At 34.8% G+C, this 24,277-nt stretch overlaps 2 protein-coding genes across 3 annotated transcripts; one reads left to right on the top strand and one right to left on the bottom strand.

Moving 5' to 3' along the window:
- Positions 1-1,136: 1,136 nt before the first annotated feature.
- LOC146914343 (uncharacterized) lies at positions 1,137-9,115 on the bottom strand. Of its 2 annotated transcripts, XM_085717196.1 has the most exons (12): positions 8,812-9,115; positions 6,618-6,683; positions 6,383-6,458; positions 6,170-6,247; positions 5,218-5,315; positions 4,739-4,812; positions 3,752-3,839; positions 3,382-3,539; positions 3,153-3,195; positions 2,808-2,873; positions 2,141-2,218; positions 1,137-1,479 (listed from the first exon to the last, which is right to left on the bottom strand). In XM_085717196.1, the coding sequence occupies exons 1-12, from the start codon at positions 8,974-8,976 to the stop codon at positions 1,411-1,413; spliced, it is 1,059 nt and encodes a 352-aa protein (XP_085573322.1). In that variant the 5' UTR covers positions 8,977-9,115; the 3' UTR covers positions 1,137-1,410. The 2 variants fall into 2 exon arrangements, with proteins under 2 accessions (XP_085573322.1, XP_085573323.1); XM_085717197.1 differs by lacking the exon at positions 3,752-3,839 and having other exon boundaries at positions 3,382-3,447; positions 8,812-9,097.
- Positions 9,116-18,624: 9,509 nt separating this feature from the next.
- On the top strand, positions 18,625-23,642 carry LOC146914342 (uncharacterized). Its single transcript, XM_085721049.1, has 7 exons — positions 18,625-19,296; positions 19,624-20,153; positions 20,283-21,332; positions 21,582-22,167; positions 22,303-22,596; positions 22,710-22,978; positions 23,171-23,642. Exons 1-7 carry the CDS (start codon positions 18,625-18,627, stop codon positions 23,640-23,642), a joined length of 3,873 nt encoding a protein of 1,290 aa, XP_085577175.1.
- Positions 23,643-24,277: the final 635 nt, after the last annotated feature.

Here is a 24,277-nt window from a genome sequence, read left to right as displayed (position 1 = left end):
TGGATTCAGGATACATTCGCGAGAATTTTCTCGCGATGTATAGCAGTGCTGGTTTGTTTTAGACTGGGTAGAAACCCATGTCGTCGGCATGATATGTTTCGAACTAGGTAGAAAACCATGTAGTCGGCCTATAATTTATTATTCCATAATTCCTTTCGGAGAGGGTGTCAGTTTTGCAGGTATTGTCGACCACCACTGTAAATGGAACCGGAAACCTCATCGAAGCATCTCCTTCATGGTACCGGTTCACCGCAACACGAGTACCGTAACTAAATCATCTTTGTGCTTTGCTCACACACAAATCAATTTTCGATGACCATAACTCATTCCGCCGGCTTCGAGAATGTCGCCACAAATCCCTGGTTTGCGGTACAAATCTTGCAAGACTTTGTGGCTCTTATTCTCTCTCCTTTGCTGAAAGATAACAGGAACACAATTCTCTCTCCTACTCTTGGAGAAAGCACCTCCATCGCTCTTTCCCCATCTCACAAACAAATCGTTGTTGTTGTTGCTCCTCCTATACAAAAGATGTGATTCCACAACCACCAGACGTTGAACGGGAAGTGTCTCTCAATAGGATCATTACAAGAGGACTTCCTCTTCCCATAACACCTCCAAAGGAGGCGACAAAGAGGAAGATCATTGAAATGCTCTTAGTGGGTCTAATTAAGGAGCCAGGGCAGAGCCTACTAGGGCAGAACATACGACATGAGAGACCTATCCTGGGGTTCGACAACGACAAAATGGTAGGCAGTGCCCGACCTATCCTCTGGTGATCATAGCTGCAATGGCCGGCCATGAAGCCTCCCGAATCTTGGTTGATATGAAGAATTGTTCATGAAACTTGGGTTGATGGTCAATAACCCATCCCAGGGAGGGCCGTTGAATTCTCGGTAACGTTCGAAAAAGGGAACTCCGAACGAACGATGAGCGTCCACTTCCATGCCTTTCCCCTACAAGTTTGTATCCAATTGCATTCTCGGGAGACCAACCCGGTCATCTTTGGGTGTGGTACCATCGATTGTTCACCTCAAACATATCTTCCCATTGAATGATAACATAAACATGATCAAAGCTATATTGCAATAATGGTCTGGTCTTCCTTGTAAACTATAAAATAGACTTGATACCTTAAATAAATAGAAATTTGAAATGGACATTAAACCTTTTTTTACTGAAACATTACAACATTGAAATAGCACAAATTAATGCATTCCATAACATGAACTCACATTTTGTGGTTAGAATTGCATTATAACATTTTGCACGGGAAGATTTTTTGCAAAATAAATTCATTGATTTTCTTTTTCCTTTCAAACATGGGGCTCTACCATGGTTTAAATATACTGAACCAACAAAAAATATACATAGTTGGAAAGATTACAGGACAGACCAACTTATCAATATCATTCAAGCAACATCAGCTACAAATATGCTACCTGAATCACACCAACCACCCAAAACATCTTTGTTGGAGCACTGCAAAGTAAAATACAGTAATATTAAACAGAAGTACACAAGTTTGAGCCAACAAATGTTAAAAATAAGTATAGAAAAAGCTCCAACAAAAAGAAAATAGAACTCTGCCAAGGTTATTTATGTGCCTGGTAAAACAACAAATGTGAGTGGTAGTGTTGTGCTTAAATTTGACATTATTTAACACTAATAAAAGAACCACGATCCTTGGGGAATTCCAACTTTCAATAGTTTAACTAACTAATGTACGAATAAGAAAACCACTATCTAGTATTTGGGGAGCAATGATTTGCAAATCATGTCTACTGCAGACTTTTCTAAATGCTTAAGATGCTAGGTGAAGTTACATAATTGGTTTTATCTTTCCCATACCATTAATGAAGGGTAACTTTGTTAACTAAGTTATAATTTCTTGTTCTCATACAAAATTAACTGCATTTTTCAATTCACGTGCCATGTGCTAAAGTAACATATATGTTGGGACGGAGGGAGTAAATTGAACATGTTATGAACAGGGTACAAACAGACCTGAAATGTGCAAATTAAACAAATATAATGATGATTATCAAAAACATGAGAAGAATGAGACTAAGCCTTTTCATAGAGTAACAAACCCAAAAGCATACACATCTGAAATGTATATAGGAGCTGTGAAACACAGTACCTTACTAAAGCCAAGCCAGTTCGAGTCTCCTCTAAATGAAAATAACTTGTTGCGTTCTTTCCATTGTCCGCAAAACACCTGAATTTGTTACACCAAATTGTAGAAAGATTATAAACGAATATAAACACCAAATTGTAGAATTCGTGTAGAAGTATCTACACGAATATAAACCAGAAATATAATCTCAAAAGGATTTTGCAAAGGAATAAACTAGCATTTATCACTCATCTTAATCTCCTCAAATGTGTTTTAGATTTTTATGATATGTAATGCATGCATACTTGTCATTTAAAAAGTTGTATTTTTCAATTCGTAACATGCATATTGTACAATTTCACAGACCCATTAAAACATTTATCAGCGGCGATTTGAAGAAAACATTATGAAACAACTATCAGAAAAAAGCTTAATCAGTTAGATATAAACAAAAATGGTTAACGTATTATAATACTAACGTGCTACCTAGTGCAAAAGCCGACGTATTTTGTGTTCAAACTGAACTTCTTGGTCAACTGGGGATGACGAAGATTTAACTCTAGACCACTTGGTCATAAAAGATAAATCCCTTTGTTGATTTCACACTCATCCTATATTTTCTTATGCCTCGTTATATTATTGAACATAGAAGTAATAAATTGGTTAGTAAAATTTTTCATAAAAGAATTACCTCATAATCAACCCCTTGAATATAGATATAGTCTGGATCAACTGTTGAGAAAGCTAGCCCTGTTATCTGCAGTACTCATGAAAACAGTCAATTACATTCATAAATAGAAGCAATAGTAAACATGCAAAAATATTGCTTTTCTACTTGAACAGAGGAAAACAACTGAAGATAAAATTCAGAATGAACAGGCAAAAATATTCTGTTTATATGTTTGATGTAAGCAAATCAGAATGAAGATAAAATTAAAACTGCAATATACATTCTTTAAGAAAAATCATCAAAGCAGTAATCAATGTTGAGTAGGAAGATCAAGGATTAGTGCATTTTTAAAAGTTAAAAACTGACCTCAAATTTTGAACAATGCACCCATCTAGACAATGACGACCATCTATATGAAGTGATTTATGAAGCATAGTTAGGAAAATGTAAAAGTGAATTAAAAAACAATTAAGAAAATATATACAATCTAGTCATAGGCATACACCATGTTTACATAGGTTAAATATGTATACAGAGTCATGATAGCAGACATTACTTTTGAAGTGTTATTCATGAAATGATGACGGAAGCTAACCTGCGAGGATCATAAATAGTCACAGTACGATCAACCCCAGCAACGGCAATATTACCAGTGGAAGAACTGCAAACAGAATATAAAGTATCACCAGGGGTACCGCTAATCCGATGTACACAACCACCATTTTCTTTCACTCTCAAGTCCCACATAGTAAGCTGCAATTGAAAAACAGATGAGGAAAACACAAAGCAGAATCCATTATAACCTATGAAGTACAAGGGTTGAAACAGTATGTGACACGGCACACATGTAGGACAGACATATGTTGGACGCATGTTGTGTCAAACAAGATTTCTAACAAGCAGACACAATACCAAACGGTGTCTCTATGCTTTTATAATTTATCACTATAAATCTATAAAATTACCTGGCTTCCTTCAGTAATAGCTAACATAGAACTTTGATCTCCATTTACAACATTTTGCATGAAGCTTACTGAAGTAGGGTCCCAGAGCCTGCAAGATGACAAATTAACTAAGAAGGAAAAAGGGCAGCCCGGTGCACTAAAGTCTAAAGCTCCCACACACACAGGGTCCGGGAAGGGGTCCCACCGTTTTGGTGCATAGTACGCAGCCTTACCCTGTTTTTAACACAAGAGGCTGTTTTCAGGACTTGAACCGGTGACCTTTCAGTCACGTGACAGCAACTTTACCGTTGCGCCAAGGCTCCCCCTTTAAATTAACCAAGAAGAATGCTTGCATAGGTTCAAGTAACTCAAAATTTTTAAGTATCAAATAATTTATGTTCCAGGAAAGTCAAAATGAAGAAACAGGAATAAGAATTGAAACTTCTTAAATTGTCTACACAAAAAGCAATGCAAAACATAGGCAAACCAGGTTTCATCAAAAAGTGTAAAAGGGAAACTTTTTCAGACCTTCCATTATATAAAATCAGTATAAAGGGCAGCTCGGTGCATGAGTCTCGTACTAAGTATGACTTTGGGAGGGTAAACGTATGCAGCCTTACCCCAGATGTCGAAAAGGGTGTTTCTAGGATTTGAACTCGTGATCTTCGGGTCTTAGGGACTGTTCATTAGATTCTCTATGCATATATTTGTACAAACAACATTGTCTCGTGCTAAATCAACAAACATTATACAATCAAGTATTCAGTTTCAAGTCTTATCAATTATCATTATTGTAAATGTAAAATATACTTTTACTTAAATTTGTTTATGTAATTATTTTGTGTACAAGTATCAAGGATGATGATTCAGAGGTGCTTGTCATAAAAAATCACAACAATCACATGATAAAAATCAGAATAAGAATGAATGACATAGAGATAAACAAAGATAGATGCAAATTTTCAATTGCCTATAATTTAACGCAAATAGATAAATAAAAGCACTTACGGTCGTAATCTGCGAACATGCATGTCCTGGTCAAAAATATCAATGGTTTTGCAAAAGCCACGAGCAACAGCTGCCTGGGTAAAGGAACCGCTCAACACAATTAGGCAAAACCCATACAGGAAACAGTGAGAAATCAATAAGATCTAAGATGGAGACAATTAGTTTTTCTGTTTGTCTTCTTTAAATTGAAAAGATGGTAATACTAGACTGAAGTTTTGGTCAGTGACACAGCTTCTATTGCTTTTTTTAATGATTTTCTTATAAGACCAAAATCTATAAACTAAGATTCACTATGCTTGTATTAAAGTGTCAACAGTGAATTATCAACGTGAGATTAAAAATGACAGATGCTTTTAAAATTTATCTAAGAATTTACTAAATGTAAAAGTTTAGCTTTTCCAGAAAAAAAAAATTCATTTTTTAACATGAAAAATAAATGTATAGAGGTAACCAATATTAATGGTACTGAAAGAGCTCACCATAGAAATTTGATATGGGCTAAAGCTGAGTCCTGACCAACTTCCTTCCCCAATACCATTATCAGGCGGCAATGCTGAATACGTAAGTCTGTCAATGCCTGCAAATTTGGGGAAATGCATCCAACAGAAGTTCGTCAGTGATAGCATTTAAAATCTCAGCATGAAAAAGCTAAAATTAAGATTAATGTGACATATTAGATTTGTTCAGGTGCTACAGATATGATATGAAATACGACACTGGGTTAAGGTTTGAAAAATTGATTTACAAAAATATCGTTTTTGTGAGTCAGCACGACTCGGACCAAAAGAACTGAGATGCTAAATATATAACGGCTCACAATTCTCAAGTTAAATTTTTGGAGGTATAGGAGATTCCTCATTTTGGTTGGATTTCCAACATCTTTATGTTTGGTGTGTTAGGTGAAAGCACATATGCAACTACGCAATTTTCTGTATCATTATGTTTATGGAATTCATTGTTTGGCATTTTCAAGAATTCAGTGTGCTCTAGGTCCTTGGAACAATTTTTTATGACAAAGCTGCATGTGCTAAATTTTGGTGCACAAGGTTAAGTTTAATTATCATAATTTGTATCTCAAGCTTCTACATAATAAGTCGGGTCATTTGATTTCTACTTAGGCTAAGTTAACAGTATCGTTATGGCAAGGAACTGGATAGCTTTGCTTCATTGCTCGCTTTTGTTCACTTTTGGTTGTATTTTTGTTTTTCTACGGAGGACCTCTGATCCTCTCATCTCTTTCTATGAATCTTCATATATTTTAATGAAACATACGAGTTCTCAAGGTGTAGTGAAGAACCCTTTGACAAGTAGTAGGAGATTTCTCAAAGTGTTAGTTGCCAAAATATACGAGTTCAAACAATAGTTTGCCAAAAGGGCTGAAGTTGTAGACAGTAAAATGAGTGTTAAATCAGGTAAAAACAAAAAAATTACCTCTACCAGACGCATCAAGCTTTGATACAATAAGATGACCGTATGAATCCACACTTCCCAACAGGTAGTAGCCAAGGCCTGGAAAGCATCACAAGCGAAAAATATTACAATTGATCTATTCATAAACATTACAACAGCAGAAACATCAAACATTTTATTTTAAAGTGGCTAAACAAAAAATTAAAAGAAAATTCATGACGCAAAATTACATACTCTCTGCATCAGCAAGAACAATACTCTGAATTTCTGAGCGATGGGGACAGCGTTTGACTCGCGAAGGGTCAATAACCTACAAGTAACTATGATAAGAAACCAAACGTACTAAAACTCTGATGTATCATTTAGCATAATAAGCAGAGAATCAAACACGTTTATTGGCTTTACAAAACTATATACCTCATTCTTCAAAAAGAAAAACAAAAAAAAAAAAAAAAAAAAGGCTATATACCTCAGTGGGCAAAGGTATTAAGAGACTGTCTTTTCCTTTGGCAACTGAAGTTCCTCGAAGAGCAATCTAGAGAGTAAATATAAATTATAGTTGAGTAAACGGAAATCATTATTTGTAGAACAAATCAAAATAAACTAGCAAAGTGATGTTTTTGTGTTCTGAATCAAAATAAATAATCACACGAAAAATTATATGACAGTTGATTCTATAATTTCATTGTGGATTAAATACGGGGAGAAGGTCAGGTTTTGGGACAGTAACAAAAAGGGTCCATACTATGAAACAATTATTTTAGAAGGAAAAATAAAGATCTATGAATGAGTAACTGTGTAATGCAATCCCTGTTATTCCTCCCGTATTAGTCTACACTTCAAATGTACAGTCCTAAGCATGAGGGAAGTGTTGAGAATCCCACATCGACAGAGATATGGCCTAGGTAGTGTTTATATGATGTGGACAGTGCTCACTTTATATGTCGGTTTCATTAGTTGAGTTACACCCTAAACTTAAGAGGTTCCAAACCAAGGACTTGTGTCCCATATGGCCCAGTCTATCCTAAATATATTATTATTCCACAAGCACTTGCCCACACTCTGAATGTTCAGTCCTAAGCGGGAGGGGGGTCAGAGTAATAAAAGGGCATCCTGGTGCACTAAAGCTCCCGCATACGCAGGGTCCGGGAAGGGGTCCCACCATTTTTGGTGAATTGTACGCAGAGTTACCCTGTTTTTTAACACAAGAGGCTGTTTCCAGGGAGGGGGTCAGAGTAATATTGGCAGGAAATGAGTTAGTGACAAAGCTGAAATGTCGGGAGCAGGGAAAGATAATGATTACAGTTTGTTCATTCTTTAGGTTATCTTTTCACTGTAACTTCTCTGAACACTCTCTTTCAATAAATTTTATATAAGAATTCCTATCAACAAACAATAAAACTTATTCAGTTACAAATACATCCCAAGTCTCACACATCCAAAGACATCCCAAGTCTCTCTTTTGTTTGTAAATGCATAAGGCACTATCATCATAGTCTCTGAATGTATCATCATTCACTTAAATGTGTGAGGCGCTATCGTTATAGTCTCTGAATGTATCAAAAATGCAAAGATATCCCAAGTCTCTCTTTTGTTTGTAATTTTATAGATGAAATTTACTAACAAAAAACACATCCAAAGAGCAAAATAACTAACTAAAAAGACACTAAAATATGTTTTTCCAATTTCGATACATTCACAAAACTATAATGAGAACGTCGCACACATTTAGAGACCAAAATTGTTGTTTACTCAAAATTTCCATATCCATCGATTCCAAAGTTCACAACTTTGTATTGCATTTTTTTAATCTTAACCCTCAACTTTTCAGAGAAGGACTCTGATAGTCTGGAGTTCACTGAAAGGTAAGTTAAGTCTGGCCAAGTATTGTTTCAGCCGAAATTTGAATTTGGGTTCTCCCGAACAATTCATCCTCCATCACTTGGTTACAACTTTGTAATAGTGACAATTGATTATACACAAAATTATAAAATAAATCATCCATGTAAGTCTTAAAAATCGTGGTTGGGCATAACACAACCCTACAAAACCGGCTTGTGAGGAGAGGATTGCCCTCAGGCCATCTCTTATCCAATGTGTGAATCTTTAACACACCCCGTCACACCCACTACTGGACATCTGGAGCGTGGACATGAATGGAGGGTGGCCCAACATATCATGGAGGAGACTATGATACCATATTTGAAATCGTGGTTGGGCCTAACACAACCCCATAAAACCGGCTTGCTATGAAGCACGAACACTTCTTGGATTAGGTGTGTCCACATGTCGGAATTGTGTCGTGTCTGACACCGACACATACAATTACACTGAATTATAAGACTTTTTCAAATTTTTAGCAGTGTCGTTGTGTCAGTATATGTGTGTAGTATATGTGTGTTCGGTGTCTGTATCCTACTTTATAGCCGGCTTGTGAGGTGAGGATTGCCTCCACTTATAAACACATTGTCACACCATCTCTTATAAACATGCTACTAATCAAAGGTGACTGTGCTCAAGTGGTTAACAAACTTCACCTAATCAAAGTGGATTACCAGAGTAACACCGAAAAAACAACATGCTACAATTTATAACAGAATCAATAAGAAAAAAATGGGTTAACAAATTGAAAATTAAAAAAAGGAAGTTACGCAACAATAAACCTGAAGCTTATAAATGTTGGAACCAGAGGCAATGTAGACATAACAATAACTTCGTAATTGGGTAACATGAAGAGCAAGGCGAGTGGATTGAATGGTTCCAGGAGATGGATTCTTCATCAGAGTTGAAGGTATCACTGCTTTCTTCAGACAATTTGGCTCCAACATTGCTCGTTTTGGAGTGCCTCCAAGGTGTTTGTGATAATGTTTCTGTGTGAATAGTAGTTAAGAGAGGGTAGAAGAAGGGTCTATGATTTGAAAATAATCTTAATTGCAATTTTGGTCCCAGTTTTAACTTAATTTTTTTATTTTGGTCTTTGATTATTAAATCCACAATTTTGTCCTGCTGATTTATTCAATTTCTTAAATTGAATCTAACATTTCAATTGATGTTGATGTGGCGTAATGTTAGATTATTTGACACTCAACTATATGCATCCATGCCATGTCAGATTAAACTTAAAGTAATACTACCTCCGTCCCTAATTATAGGGCCCTTTTGAAAAAATAACGCATATTAAGAAAATTGATAGGTGTAATAAATTTGTTAGTAATTAGTATTGTTTTTACAATTTTATCCTTTAAGAGAGATAGTTAGTTTATATTTTCAACATAATATTTAATGTTGATTGAGGAAAAAGATATAAAATAAATAAGGGTATGTTTGTAAAGAATTAATTAATGCACTTGGAAATACCAAAAGGGTCTTATAAAAAGAGACAAAAAATTTTATCAAAAGGGTCTTATAATTAGGGACGGAGGTAGTATTACTTTTTTTATAAGAAAAGTGATATTACTTTAAAATTCAAATAATTGTTTTCAAATTATATATTTACTTTGTTCTCGTATCCTCGTGAGCTTAGTTCAGTTAGTATGGACAATGCATAAAATATGTAAGGTTCGGGTTCGAACCTTGACCACCACCATATATCTTCTCATAAAATTGAAATCAATCCCCAATTCTTTAGAATTGAACTCTATCTTCTCATATATTGTACAATTCTGTTCATTCTCTTTTCTTCTCAATTAACGTTGTTGAATATAAAAATTGTTGCTTCTATACTCTTCTCCATCATCGTGCTTCTCTTCTCAATCTTCACTGCGTTTTTTTCTCTTCTTAATCACCATCACTAGATACAATCATCGCTGCTTCTCTACTCGCCCTTGTCCTTCTGTTCACCCACATATGTCTGAATCTATTGACAGCAACTTCTGGCCTCTCAATTTTTGGTCTACAACTTATGGGCAAAATATCAGTTTGAAAGAGGAGTTGAAGAAGAAAGAGGATGCATCAAAGAGTAAAATATCGTCTACAACTTATGGGCAAAATATCAGATTGAAAGAGGAGTTGAAGAAGAAAGAGGATGCATCAAAGAGTAAAATATCAGATTGAAAGAGGAGTTGAAGAAGAAAGAGGATGCATCAAAGAGTAAAATATCGTCTACAACTTATGGGCAAAATATCAGATTGAAAGAGGAGTTGAAGAAGAAAGAGGATGCATCAAAGAGTAAAATATCATAATTGAAAACGATGTTGAAGTTTTGGGTGGTTTTCTTGTATTTTCATGTGTTGTAAATTTGGGATCGTTTGTAGCAGTCGCAGATGGGGCATTTTTTTTTAACATGGACTTAATAGAAGGATCAACTACAATTTTTTTAGAAAGTGCAAGGACCAATGTCAAACAAAAAAAAAAGTGAAAGGACTAATGCTAAAATATGGTCAAAGTGTAAGGGCCAATGACATATCTAAATATTAAATAGTGTTGCAAGCAGCGCTAATCCCGCCCTTTCTGATTAGCTTAACCTTTCTGATTAGCTTAAAAAAACTTTATGATAAAAATTCCTTGGTATATGATAAAAATTCCTTGGTGAGAGTTGATTCCTTGGTATATGACAAAAATTCCTTGGTGAGACAAAAATTCCTTGGTGAGAGTTGAATCAGGTTACAGATGGTTATCCTTCTTAGTCTTGGCCATTATGCCACAAAAGTTTATGTTGAATTAATTTCGCTTTTAAATTCTAAAACCGCCTTCCACTTCTTATCCCACCTTTTTCACTTCCCATAAATTGTTATTTTTTCTCCCTTCTATCACGCGCATCATTTTTTGTTCTCAAATAGTTATTTTGGTGTGTTAATTGTTGTTAGTACTCTAGTTGCACCCCATTTATTATCTCACATTTTCCACTTCTCATAAAACTGTCATTTTCCTTCCCTTCAATTACGCTTATCGTTTTTGGTTCATAAATATTTGATCAACAATTATTTTGACGAATTGAAATTAAATAGTTATTTTGGTGTATCAATTATTGTTAGAACTTTGGTTGCATGAGTTGAATGACTTATATTGAAATACATAATTTGAAGTGATCTGAAGATTCGCCATGATTTTTAGATTCTTTTCTTGCTCTTTAAATTCTATGAATTTGTCTTTTTTTTTCTCTTTTTCTTTTATTGTTTTTTTTTGGGTCAAGTACTCTAGTGCCTAGAGCTCACTTGACGAATTGAAATTAAATAGTTATTTTGGTGTATCAATTATTGTTAGAACTTTGGTTGCATGAGTTGAATGACTTATATTGAAATACATAATTTGAAGTGATCTGAAGATTCGCCATGATTTTTAGATTCCTTTCCTGCTCTCTAAATTTTATGAATTGGTCTTTTTTTTCTCTTTTTCTTTTACTCCCTCCGTCCCATATTACTTGACCTAGTTGACTCTGTCACGTATGTCAATGCACAATTTTAAACTTAAATTTCTTTAATAATCTAGTAGAAAAAATTACGAAAATTTGATATTTTGAAAATATTGATCGAGACGAATCTAACAACATCTTATATGCTATATTTTGTTTTTATATATTAGTAGAAAAATAGAGTCAAAGCATGGTATATGAATAATGCAAATATTCTAAATAGGTCAAGTAATATGGGACGGAGGGAGTATTGTTTTTTTTTGGTCAAGTACTCTAGTGCCTAGAGCTCACAGTACTCTAGTGCCTAGAGCTCACACAATTTAATTGTGGAGAAGTGAAGTGTCCGGGGTTCGAACCCCGGCCCCTGCATATAAAAAGCAATATCCATATCAATTGAGCTAAGTTCACGGGGATTTTTATTGTTTCTTTGTATGCATGTAAAATTGTTCACAAATAATAGTGATCATAGTTAAATATGTTACTGAATTTCAAATGCATATGAATTAACAAAAAACATGTGCATCTCACGGGTTAGAGTCTAGTTATTTTTTTTTTAAGGAGGGTTAGAGTCTAGTTGTTGTTGTTGTTATTATTATTATTATTATTATTATTATTATTATTATTATTATTATTATTATTATTATTATTATTATTATTATTATTATTATTATTATTATTTAGAAGGTTAAATTATGTCTTTATAAAAAATTGTTTCGCGAAGCGACGAATTAATTATAAATTTTTCCATAATTCTTTATTTTTGAAGAAGAAAAAATGAAATATATTAACACTGGAGTGTAATATCCCTAGCACAAGGTGTACTAACGGGACCACTCCACCAAACCAGGAGTCAAAACATAGTTACAAAAATATAGATCAGTCAAGACCTAGAAAAACCAAAGGGTCTGACCACCATCTCTCGAAACCGTTCACGAACATGGTGTTTTTAGCTTTTAGCCGCCAATAGGAATAAAATTTAACTTTGTCTAGAATCTGATCCATTGGAGTTTGAATGTTATTAAGAGCCTGTTATTTCGCTTAACCCATATTAACCATACTCCCAACAGCCAAATGAGTTGGAGAAATGATTTGTGGCGCCTTGAGATACCTGTGCAATGAATAAACTGGTGAAAATGGTCGCTGATGGAATGAGGATCAGCACCCGTTACACCTAACCAGGACCTAATATATTGCCATAATTCTGAATTTCTTAAATAATTCATAATTAATTTGTCTCGCGTTTAAAAACACTAAAATATCAGAGTGAAGGTATTTATGATGTTCAAACCATGTCTAAAAAAAATAAGCAAACAGAATTTGATATGTTAGTATATTACTCGGAACAAATAACAATTTCACACGTTTCGGTTGAAAAATAAAAATAAATCGAGGCATATTCAAAATGCTATTAAACTTTGCAGATCAATCCGATGTACTTTCTATAGATTTCTCTACAAGGTCAATTTGAACAATTAACCCTAAAATATTTAATAAGTAAAATGTGTGAATTATGGAGGCCAAGTAAACAACAAAGTTCATGGAGATGGAGGCCAATACATTGCAACATCTTTAATACCTCCTCCATAAACCCTAAACTCAATCTCTTCAATCCGTCCTTCAAAATATCATATGTCATCATCACTTTCATCATCATAATAATAATGATACTCGTCCATAACGCAGTTGGAAGCGTAGGCTAGCAAGCCCTAAACCTAGATTGAAAAGAGACAAGTTTGCAAGCAACAAATTTGTGAAAATAGGGTTCCGAAATTCACCAGAAATTGAGAAAAACTCTCTTAGATATTATTGAATGAATAAAAGTCGTCTCTTAGGCTACAACTGTTAAGCTTACATAGGGAAATAACAAACCCCTAATGAGCAGAAAATATCCAATTGAAATAAAAACAGAAAATTACTAAAATTCGGCTGAAATAATAAAATTACTAAGGAAACCCTCTCACATCAGTCTCCTCCACCTAAGAAGAACTCAACCTCGAACACTCATTCTGATAAAGAACTTCCCATGCATGTTGACTTCTTCAGTGAACAAGAGACCACCCTCCTGGATCCCATGTCATTGAGTTTCCAGCATGCATCATAAGATTAACACCCACCATGTTGAAAAATAATTGAAGAATTTCAACATTGATTAATGATTTGTGCATTGGCACCAATTTCAATTCTACAAGAGACACTTCAGCCCAAAGAAACTCCTTTTTGAACTCTTGTGAAATTTTCGTATTTAAAATTTCTGCACATGAACCAATGTATAGTAGTCTTCTATCCTCACCAACCTTTATGCTATTGCCACAGACAAAATCCGTCCATCCTCCACATAGAGAGTGACTTGTATGTATTTTAGTTTTAGTGACAGAATTAACAATCCGGTGTTCTCCCTTCAAATTATGAAGAAAAATCTTTGAATTGCATTTTGGAAGATGCACCATCGAAAATTGATGGCCCCAATAAGCAACTTTTGGTGATCTTCTTCTCTTCTTGGTTCTTTTGCCGGTTGGTTGGATGGGAGACTGAATAGCTATGGTCTTAGGGCCTGCATCAGCCGTGAACTGCTCAGAGGAATCACCAACATTAAAAGTCTTTTGATTGATACTTTCAAATGTAAATTAGACTCAATAATTAACTCTTATTAATAAAGAAAGTTGAATCAACACAAAAAAAATCTAGAGGCAGAGAAATGATTTTTTTTTTTTTTTTTAAGAATGAGGTAGAGAAATAATAATTGTCTCAAGTTTTTAATTTTTTATCTCTATCTCTAATTTTTTTTTGATAATTCAACTTTATAGTTTTTAAATTGGAGGAATGAAAAAATAAAATCGAAAAGCAATTTATGTACAAAGTTTCAAATGAGAGTCGAAATTACTATTCCGAACCTTATCAGAATATCCAATTTCTTGGTGGAATCGAGAATAACCAACGATCAAATCTAAGATATTAGTAGTGACACAATCTGAGAGAGATAATGGCACTTGTTTGATAGATCCATTCAGCCAAACGTAGGACTTAATCTGAAAATTATAAAGGTAAATTTATATCAACAACATAACAAGTCACTTATGCAAGCAACAACATATACTTGACAAAACATTAATAAGATGACATCTCCTAAAAAAAATACATACGATAACCTAAGATAAAATTTCAAAGAACTTACATTAGAAATTTCTTTCAAATAATGTACAACTTATTAATATTCAAGTAGTTCACTTATTAGGTTTGTGTCTAATGTGGACCTTAAAAAAATGGTTGAAAAGTGAACTTCTACCATTTAATATAAATGTATTTTATAATAATAAAAAGTGGAGAACAAAAATAACATTTTATAAAAAATTATCAAAAATAGGAGAGTCCCTGTTGGACCAGGTCCAAATCAGATAACCCTTTGGTTAGAGTATCCTTGTAATATGTTTTACTATACATATTTATGGTATTAATATAAAATAGATGAGTTTAATTAAATTTAAATAAAAGTGAAAAATAAAAGATAGTCTAAAAAATAGGGGGTTTAAATAAAAGTGAAAAATAAAAGATAGTCTAAAAAATAGGGGGATTATAGTCATTGATTGAAAAATAAATCACTAAGAATGAATTCTTTTTGTTTGACAAAAACTAAGAATGAATTCTTATAATTATTATTCAGTTTTTCTAAAATGAATCCCAAATTCAGTATATATGTACAAAATGAGATAGGAAATGAACAAATATGATCATAGTTCTACCTAACATATAAGTTTTCTAGAAGGATAAATTAAAAATGATAACTTTTAGGAACACCAGTGATTAAAGGTGCATATCTGAAGAAACTTAAATGTAAGCAACTTGCATTATAATCCTTCAAGCCAAAGTAAAGGGTCAGAAAATACATCATTTCATGAAGATTCTAATAGTAATATCAGAGAAAAAAAATTTCGACACAAATTTCACAAGTTGATCTTTATGTTTAAATATTTGCCGCATCAAATCGTATTGAAGACATTTAATAGTTTACAAGATAATAAAATCAAGTGGAGTAACAACAACATATTTCCCAGGATCATAATTCATGGGAGGGAATGCAAGTATTTGTTTAAAATTTGCCATAATAATATTATATGATTTAGAAATTGTTGAATCAAATATAAACACGAGTATGATCTTTATTGAATGATCTTAATCTCTAACAATGTAATTGCGTAACCGAAGAATATTCATTTTGAATAACATCGAACAAACCATAAAGGTTTATAATTGTTCAACCTTAAGAAAAATTAGGCACATATCCTATATGCAATCAAGATAACTACAATTTCACGCATTCCAATGTTCGATCTTAACATAAACTCTTGAAATTCAGTTTAAAATCGGATCTAAAACACAAAATCGAAATACACACTATCGACTCTATATCATATCAACAAAATTATAAAATTAACCAAAAAATATAGATAGTACATATATATATCAAATCAAGAATTACTCCTTTTAAAGTTATCCTAATTTCTAAAATACTCACAGCAAAAGATGAAAAACTCAACGAAGAATACCATATAAATAAAGTATAAAAATATTACTCATCAAAATAAAAACAATTAATTCACAAAAAAAAAATATATTTATTATATTAATTTAATATTATATAAAAATTAAAAGAAAATTATATTTCTTCCAAGCTTACCTGCTCTGCATATTTAATCAAAGAAATTACACCCGTCACAAATTTGTCATGGACATTGCAAAAACTAAGTGTGTAGCAGCAAATCATAATTGATAATGTGTAGAAGTCCAAAACATAATCATTGATTTGAATTTGATCAAGCATCGAAGGATAGCCCATGGATCTGGGTTTTATGCCTCAACATAGATCTAGTAGAAGAAAAAAAAACAAGATTAAATAAGAGAAAAGAACCCAACGACAAAAATAAAATATCGATATATGACGAAATATTATAAAATATATAGACTAAACACAGAAACACACATAATTGATTTGACTAAAATGATATCAAAAAGGATGTATCCCCCTTACATATCATACACACTTCAACCGTACATATAGATACGTGTGAACTTGTATTATATATAGATGAGTGATAGAAAGATATCGGAAAGCCAAATGAAAGATAGCTTGGAGAAATAGAGAGAAACAAAGAGGAAGAATTCAAGCGGCGACGTGTGCTTGTCTTCTAATAGTTAACCTAATAACAAATTTATAAAGAGCTCACATGAGACTTTGTTGATGTAATTAGGTTAAATTTCATTGATGGGCTTATTAGTCCAAGAAGTATATATGAATTTCAACTCCAATGTAACACCCCCCGGATTTCTTATTATTGTATCTTAGAACTATTATAATATCACTAATAAATTTGTATTATTTGAAGGGTAATATTTTACTATTAGTATTTACGAATATCTCATATTCATTAATATTTTAAGGGATTATTGATAAGGTCATGGTTGAGGTTAGACATAGTAGCACTCTATCCAAAGGTTGTATGTCCTCTACGATGGAAGATTTTGTGGTTCTTCGTTTTTTCGAGGTAACCGAGAGGCACAATAATTCAAATTCAATAACTGAGTTGTATTGGAAGGCCTCTCCTATGGGTTGGATAAAGGTCAATACCGATTGATCTTCAATTTGTTCTCCTGATGCTGCATATATAGGGGTAATCCTTATGGATCATAATGCTTTAGCCGCCAAGTACTTTGCTATCATTTCATCTTTGAAAAAGACTAGAGAAATAGGCTAGTATAACTTGTGGGTTGATGAGTCAATAATTAGTCTATTTCATCGCATTATTTAGTTTAGTTTTATTAAATATTTGATTTTATTTTATTGCAATTTATTTCCTTTTTGAATATTTTACTTCAAATTACTTTTTATTATATTTTAGGAACGAATATATGGTGGAAGGTGTCTTGGAGCAAAAGAAAGAGACTGGAGCAAATACAGTGCGAAAATACGAAGATACGGAACAAAAATATGTTCCCACCAAGTCAGAAGCTTGGCACGGCCAGTGCCAACATGTGGCACGGCCGTGCCACCTCCAGAAGCCACTTTTGCTGCTTTTTCTTCAAGCCCAAGTTACCCTGTTGCAGCTTTACTGTTTTGCCCTTTTAGTTGCTTAGTTTCTAAGTCGATTGTAAATCTATAAATAGAGTAGCTCTCCACCATAAACATTCACCTTTTGCTTAGAATATTTTAGTTATTATTTCAATAAAGTCTTTTATTCCTTTACTTTCTCTTTCGCAATTTATTTTTATTGTCTTCTCTCTTCTTCCCCCATGTCTACGATGAACATGAGTGAGTAGACTTCTTTGTCTTGGGATTTTTGGGAAAGTCTAATGACATAATCCTAACGAACCAAGCTTTAACCCTAATTCTATGTAACCGTAATTTCTGATTTAGATTCACCGTTTTAACATGAATTAACAATTATCAAACTGTGGAAGCGAAAGCGGAGGGTTTGATAATTGTTAATCCATTATCCCAACCATCAATTCATAAAGCAAGAGCGGAGTTTTGATGTTGGAACAAGTGAATCTAGACAATAATTGCAAAGGCAGCGAAATAATCTTTGCAATTATTGAGACACAAGTAGTTTCAATCCTTATAAGCATCCTCTAGTAATCAAGTCAGCGAAATAGGCTTGGTTACTAGAAGTAAACTCTCACCGGACTTTCATCAGAAAGGTGAGGGGCTAAAGGGAAACCGGTCTAAAGAAATTACGGTGTAAACCATGGAATTAGAAGTTAAAGCCTTGTCTAGTGAAAGATTTGTTATTATAACAAACCAATAATCCCAAGGCTATTTTTATTATTGTTATTTACTTTCAACAACTGAACTCTCAAACTTCTTATTTCTTTTCTCCTCTAATCATTTTCTAAAAGTTAATTAGATTGACCAACTCCCTAGCGGAACGATACTTTTCTTACTACTATTACTTCGATAGGCCGTGCACTTGCGGTTTGGCCCTATCAAGTTTTTGGCGCCGTTGCCGGGGAGTTAACTAATTTGATTAACTTTTTCTTAGTGATTAGAATCCTCTCAAATCTTTTCTTCCTTTTTCTTTTCTTTTTATTTTTCTTTCACCATTAACTTCTTGGAAAGCACAAAAATAATACCAACATGGCTGAAAAACATGCTCTTAAAGAATACGTGACTCCTTCAACGGAAGAGCCATATGCTATTATTGTGCATCCAACGGTTGAGGGTGATGACTTTGAAATTAAGCCTGCCCAACTTAAGATGGTGCAGCAAAACTATTTTTCGGGATCCCCCGATGAGGATCCCAATCTCCATATCTCAACTTTTTGGCGGCTCACTGTAACATATAAGAAAAACCAAGAAACTTTAAGACTGCATCTCTTCCCTTTTTCTCTAAAAAACAAGGCTCTTAATTGGTTCCATTCCCTAAAAGTTGGTTCTATCACCTCATGGGACCAATTGAAGCGAGAATTTCTCATCTGTTTCCTTCCTCCGTCAAAAATCAGCCAACTAAGGGCAAGGCTCTTTCAATTCACTCAAAATGAGGGGGAATCTCTTCATGATTCCTGGGGACGTTTTAAAGAAATGCTTAAACTTTGCCCCCTCCATGGACTAGAGGAATGGTTAATCATCCACACTTTTTACAATGGTTTATCTCATGCTACTAAAATCTTTGTTGATACAGCTGCAGGTGGTGCTCTAATGAATAAGGACTTCGAAACAGCTTATGCCTTGATTGAAGACATGGCTCGAAATCTCCTTCTATGGACCAATGAAGAATTCACTACAAAGTCTTCACCCTCCAAAAAGAGGGCAGGTATGTACGAAGTCTCTAATTATGACCACCTTGCTTCTAGGATTGATGCACTAACCCACAAATTTGAAAAACTTAATGTTAGTGCTAGCACTTCTACTTCTACACCTCCCTATTGTAAAACATGTAGTGAATGCAAACTAGGTAGTGTTGAGCAAATAAACTTTATTCAAAACAACCAAGGGGTAAGTTTTAACCAGAGCCCCAATAAAAACCCCTTGGTTCAAGAAACAACACCACCAAGTTATGCAAATGTTCAAAAGGTCATTCAAAAGTCTAATCTTGAACTTTTAATGGAAAATTATCTTTTTAACCAATCCAAACAGCTCAAGGAGCTTGTGAATCAAACTAGACTTTTGAATGACTCTTTTGTTACACTTACATCAAAAGTAGACTATATTTCCTCTCACAACAAAATCTTAGAGACTCAGCTCTCTCTAGTTGTTCAAGAATTTTGCCAACCTAGAATGAACGCCGTTACACTTAGGAGTGGTAAGAAATTAGAGGACCCCTTAAGAGTCAAGCCTAGTGAGGTTGAGGAAGAGACTAGTGAACCACAAGGTGAGATGACTAAAGAAGAGAGTGAGAAACCACAAAGTGAGGAAGTTACACCACTTCCCTTCAAACCAAAAATTCCTTTCCCTCAGAGATTTGCCAAGTCTAAGCTTGATGAGCAATTTAAAAAGTTCATTGAAATGATGAATAAAATCTACATTGATGTTCCCTTCACCGATGTCCTAACTCAAATGTCTACCTATGCTAAATTTTTAAAAGAAATTCTTTCAAAAAAGAGAAAAATTGAGGAGAGTGAAACGGTGAACCTTACGGAGGAATGTAGTGCCATCATCCCAAATAAGTTGCCACCCAAGCTTAAGGATCCAGGAAGTTTCTCCATACCTTGTGTCATAGGTTCTGAAATAGTAAAAAAGGCGATGTGTGACTTAGGAGCTAGTGTCAGTTTAATGCCTTTATCTCTTTATGAAAGGTTGGGATTGGGGGAACTTAAGTCAACTAGGATGACCCTACAATTAGAAGACCGTTCCATTAAGTACCCAGCTGGAATCATAGAGGATGTCCCTGTCAGGATTGGAGAGATATATATCTCTGCAGATTTTGTTGTGATGGAAATAGAGGAAGATAACCATGTACCAATACTTTTGGGAAGGCCCTTCCTTTCTACCGCTGGGGCTATAATTTATGTTAAGAATGGTAAGTTGGCATTTAATGTTTGTAAAGAAACTATTGAATTTGAGCTTGCTAAACTAATGAAAAATCCCTCCATTAAAGACTCTTGTTGCATGTTAGATATAATTGACCGTTGTGTGAAAGAGTGCTCTTTAGCATCAACTGCACGTGACGGTTTGGAGGTATGTTTAGTTAGTGATGCAGGTACAAAGCTAGAAGGAGATGCCAAAGCTTACGAGGAGTTATTGAATGAAAGCCCTCCTATGGAAGGCTTGGGCATGGAAGAGCTAATGAAAGAAGAGGCAGCCCCTCTACCAAAAGAGGCACCAAAAGTGGAGCTCAAACCGCTCCCACCAAGCTTGAGGTATGAATTCTTGGGCCCTAACTCAACCTACCCTGTTATTGTGAATGCAAGCTTGAGTGAGGTTGAAACTGAAAAATTGCTTTACGTCCTCAAGAAATACCCTAAGGCTATAGGTTATACCATTGATGACATTAAAGGAATAAACCCCTCATTGTGTACACATAGGATATTACTTGAAGAGGACTATAAGCCCTCCGTTGAGCACCAAAGAAGGTTAAATCCTAACATGAAGGAAGTTGTGAAAAAAGAAGTCTTAAAACTCCTAGATGCAGGTGTTATCTATCCAATTTCTGATTCTAAATGGGTCAGCCCCGTTCAAGTTGTACCTAAAAAGGGTGGTCTCACTGTTATTAAGAATGATAAAAATGAATCCATTGCCACTAGAACCGTCACCGGTTGGAGAATGTCTATTGACTATAGGAAGCTCAACAAAGCAACCCGTAAAGATTACTTCCCACTCCCTTTTATAGACCAAATGTTAGAAAGGTTAGCTAAGCATTCACACTTTTGTTACTTAGATGGCTATTCTGGATTCTTCCAAATACCCATCCACCCTAATGACCAAGAGAAAACTACCTTCACATGCCCTTTTGGCACTTTTGCCTATAGGAGAATGCCTTTTGGTCTTTGCAATGCTCCCGCTACTTTTCAAAGATGCATGATGTCTATTTTTTCCGATTTTGTTGAAAATATAATGGAAGTTTTTATGGATGATTTTTCTGTGCATGGATCCAGTTTCGATAATTGCTTAACTAACCTGGAAAAAGTTTTAGAAAGATGTGAACAGGTGAACTTAGTGTTGAATTGGGAGAAATGCCACTTCATGGTAAGAGAAGGAATCGTCCTAGGACACTTAGTTTTTGAACGAGGTATAGAGGTAGACAAAGCAAAAATTGAAATTATTGAAAAAATGTCTCCTCCTACCTCAGTAAAGGAAGTAAGAAGTTTCCTAGGGCATGCCAGATTTTACCGCCGTTTCATTAAAGATTTTTCTTCAATCACTAAGCCACTAACAAGTTTGCTCCTTAAAGATGCAGATTTTGTGTTTGATGATGCATGCCTAAAAGCATTTTGCAGGTTAAAAGAAGCTTTGGTCACTGCCCCAATCATACAACCACCAGATTGGAACTTATCCTTTGAAATAATGTGTGATGCAAGTGACTATGCAGTTGGGGCTGTGTTGGGACAAAGAAAAGACAAGAAGATGCACGCCATTTATTATGCAAGTAAGACCCTTGATGGGGCACAGGTAAATTATGCTACAACCGAGAAGGAGCTGTTAGCAGTAATCTATGTTATTGACAAATTCAGGCCATACTTGGTAGGATCAAAAATCATTATTTACACAGATCACTCGGCAATAAAATATTTGTTAAACAAAAAAGATGCCAAACCGAGGTTGATCCGATGGATTTTGCTCCTCAAAGAATTTGACATTGAAATAAAAAATAAAAAGGGCACTGAAAATGGTTTAGCTGATCACCTGTCCCACCTTAGGGAACCCAATGAGGACGAGTTGCCTTTGGATGATTCTTTCCCGGATGACCAACTCTTCTTATTGGCGCAAACTAACGCACCTTGGTATGTAGATTTTGTTAATTTTCTTGCAGCAGGAGTACTACCACCTAACTTGAACTACCAGCAAAAGAAAAAATTCTTCCATGATCTCAAGCACTACTATTGGGATGAGCCTTACCTCTTCAAAAGAGGCTCGGAGGGAGTTTTTAGAAGATGCATCCCTGAAAGCGAGGTAAGTAGTATTCTTCACCATTGTCACTCCTCTTCCTATGGTGGCCACGCCAGTAGTCAAAAAACTTTTTCAAAATTCTTCAATCTGGTTTCTGGTGGCCATCACTTTTTAAGGATGTGCATCTCTTTGTTTCTAAATGTGACAATTGTCAACGCACCGGTAATATTACTAAAAGGAATGAAATGCCCTTAAACAATATCCTTGAAGTTGAAATTTTCGATGTATGGGGTATTGATTTCATGGGGCCATTTCCTTCTTCTTTTGGTAATCAATACATATTGGTGGTTGTTGACTATGTGTCCAAATGGGTTGAGGTCATTGCTTCCCCCACCAATGATGCACATGTAGTTATGAAATTGTTCAAGAAAATTATCTTTCCAAGGTTTGGGGTGCCAAGGGTTGTCATAAGCGATGGAGGGTCTCACTTCATTTCTAAACATTTTGAAAAACTTTTACAAAAATATGGAGTGAGACATAAAGTTGCAACACCCTATCACCCACAAACTAGTGGACAAGTTGAGGTCTCAAATAGACAAATAAAAGCCATTCTTGAAAAAATAGTTTCTATCTCTAGGAAAGATTGGTCAAGTAAGCTTGATGATGCTCTTTGGGCCTATCGAACGGCTTATAAAACTCCCATTGGAATGACTCCTTTTAAACTAATTTATGGGAAATCTTGTCACCTTCCAGTTGAGCTTGAGCACAAGGCTTATTGGGCAATTAGGAACCTTAACTTGGACCCAAATCTAGTCGGTCAAAAAAGGAAACTTCAACTAAGTGAGTTAGAAGAACTTAGGATAGATGCCTATGAGAATGCTCGCATTTATAAAGAAAGAACAAAAAAATGGCATGATAAACATATCCTTAAAAAGGACTTCAAAATTGGTGACCTTGTACTACTTTTTAACTCTAGGATGAAGCTCTTCCCAGGAAAACTAAGGTCTAGGTGGTCTGGCCCGTTTCAAGTACGCAAGGTCTATCCCTATGGGGCTATTGAAATCTTTTCTGAAAAACCGAACCATTCAAGGTTAACGGACAAAGGCTAAAAGTTTACAATGTAGGAGAAAGAACTGAAGTAGTGGCTGCTTGGAAACTTATTGACCCCCCTTAAAGTTGTTTTTCTTTTTGTCAAGCTAATGACATTAAAAGAGCGCTTCGTGGGAGGCAACCCACACATTTAATTGTTTGTTTTTCTTTGTTTTAAGTTGTTTTATAGGTAATTGTCCAAGTGTGATCCGAAGAAATTGAAAAAAGAAAAAAATTTTGAAGCCCCCTGGACCAGAAGGTTGGCACGGCCCGTGCTAAGGTTGGCATGGCCGTGCCATGTTTTTAAAGCAAAAAGGGTGTCCAGCCACAGAATGTTGGCACGGCCCGTGCTAAGGCTGGCACGGCCGTGCCAGCTTGCAGACTCCAAAATTCAAATTTTTCTGCTATTTATAGCCCATTGTGAGCTTTCTGCACCCCTTCTTCTCTTTTAATTTCTTTTTGTTTGAATCATTGAGGACAATGCTTCCCCTAAGTGTGTGTGTGTGTGTGTGTGTGGGGAGGGGGGGGGGGGCTAATAAAGTGTCTAGAGTCGTAGTGTTTCCAAACTCCCTTGAACTTTATTCTTTTGTTTTGTTTTTATAGTGAAAGGCATGACTAGTAGCTTGTTTTCAATGTAAAATTTGGCATAAATTTT

This window comes from Medicago sativa, chromosome 6 (genome assembly GCF_051527215.1).
Source record: "Medicago sativa cultivar Bolivia chromosome 6, Bolivia_mono, whole genome shotgun sequence".
NCBI lineage: Eukaryota > Viridiplantae > Streptophyta > Magnoliopsida > Fabales > Fabaceae > Medicago > Medicago sativa.
Note: the sequence above shows the minus strand (reverse complement) of the source record. Positions and strands in the feature narration are given on the sequence as shown.

What these genes read in the sequence shown, in the direction of transcription:
- LOC146914343 (XM_085717196.1), bottom strand. Translation starts at nt 8,976, where the DNA reads ATGTTGGAGCCAAATTGTCTGAAGAAAGCAGTGATACCTTCAACTCTG. An exon ending in TAATACCTTTGCCCACTGAG is followed by an intron (nt 6,459 to 6,617) that starts GTATATAGCCTT and finishes AGTTACTTGTAG; the next exon opens with GTTATTGACCCTTCGCGAGT. An exon ending in TGCATTGTTCAAAATTTGAG is followed by an intron (nt 2,874 to 3,152) that starts GTCAGTTTTTAA and finishes TGAGTACTGCAG; the next exon opens with ATAACAGGGCTAGCTTTCTC.
- LOC146914342 (XM_085721049.1), top strand. Translation starts at nt 18,625, where the DNA reads ATGGCTGAAAAACATGCTCTTAAAGAATACGTGACTCCTTCAACGGAA. An exon ending in CTTCACCCTCCAAAAAGAGG is followed by an intron (nt 19,297 to 19,623) that starts GCAGGTATGTAC and finishes CAATCCAAACAG; the next exon opens with CTCAAGGAGCTTGTGAATCA. An exon ending in GATGCATCCCTGAAAGCGAG is followed by an intron (nt 22,597 to 22,709) that starts GTAAGTAGTATT and finishes TCACTTTTTAAG; the next exon opens with GATGTGCATCTCTTTGTTTC.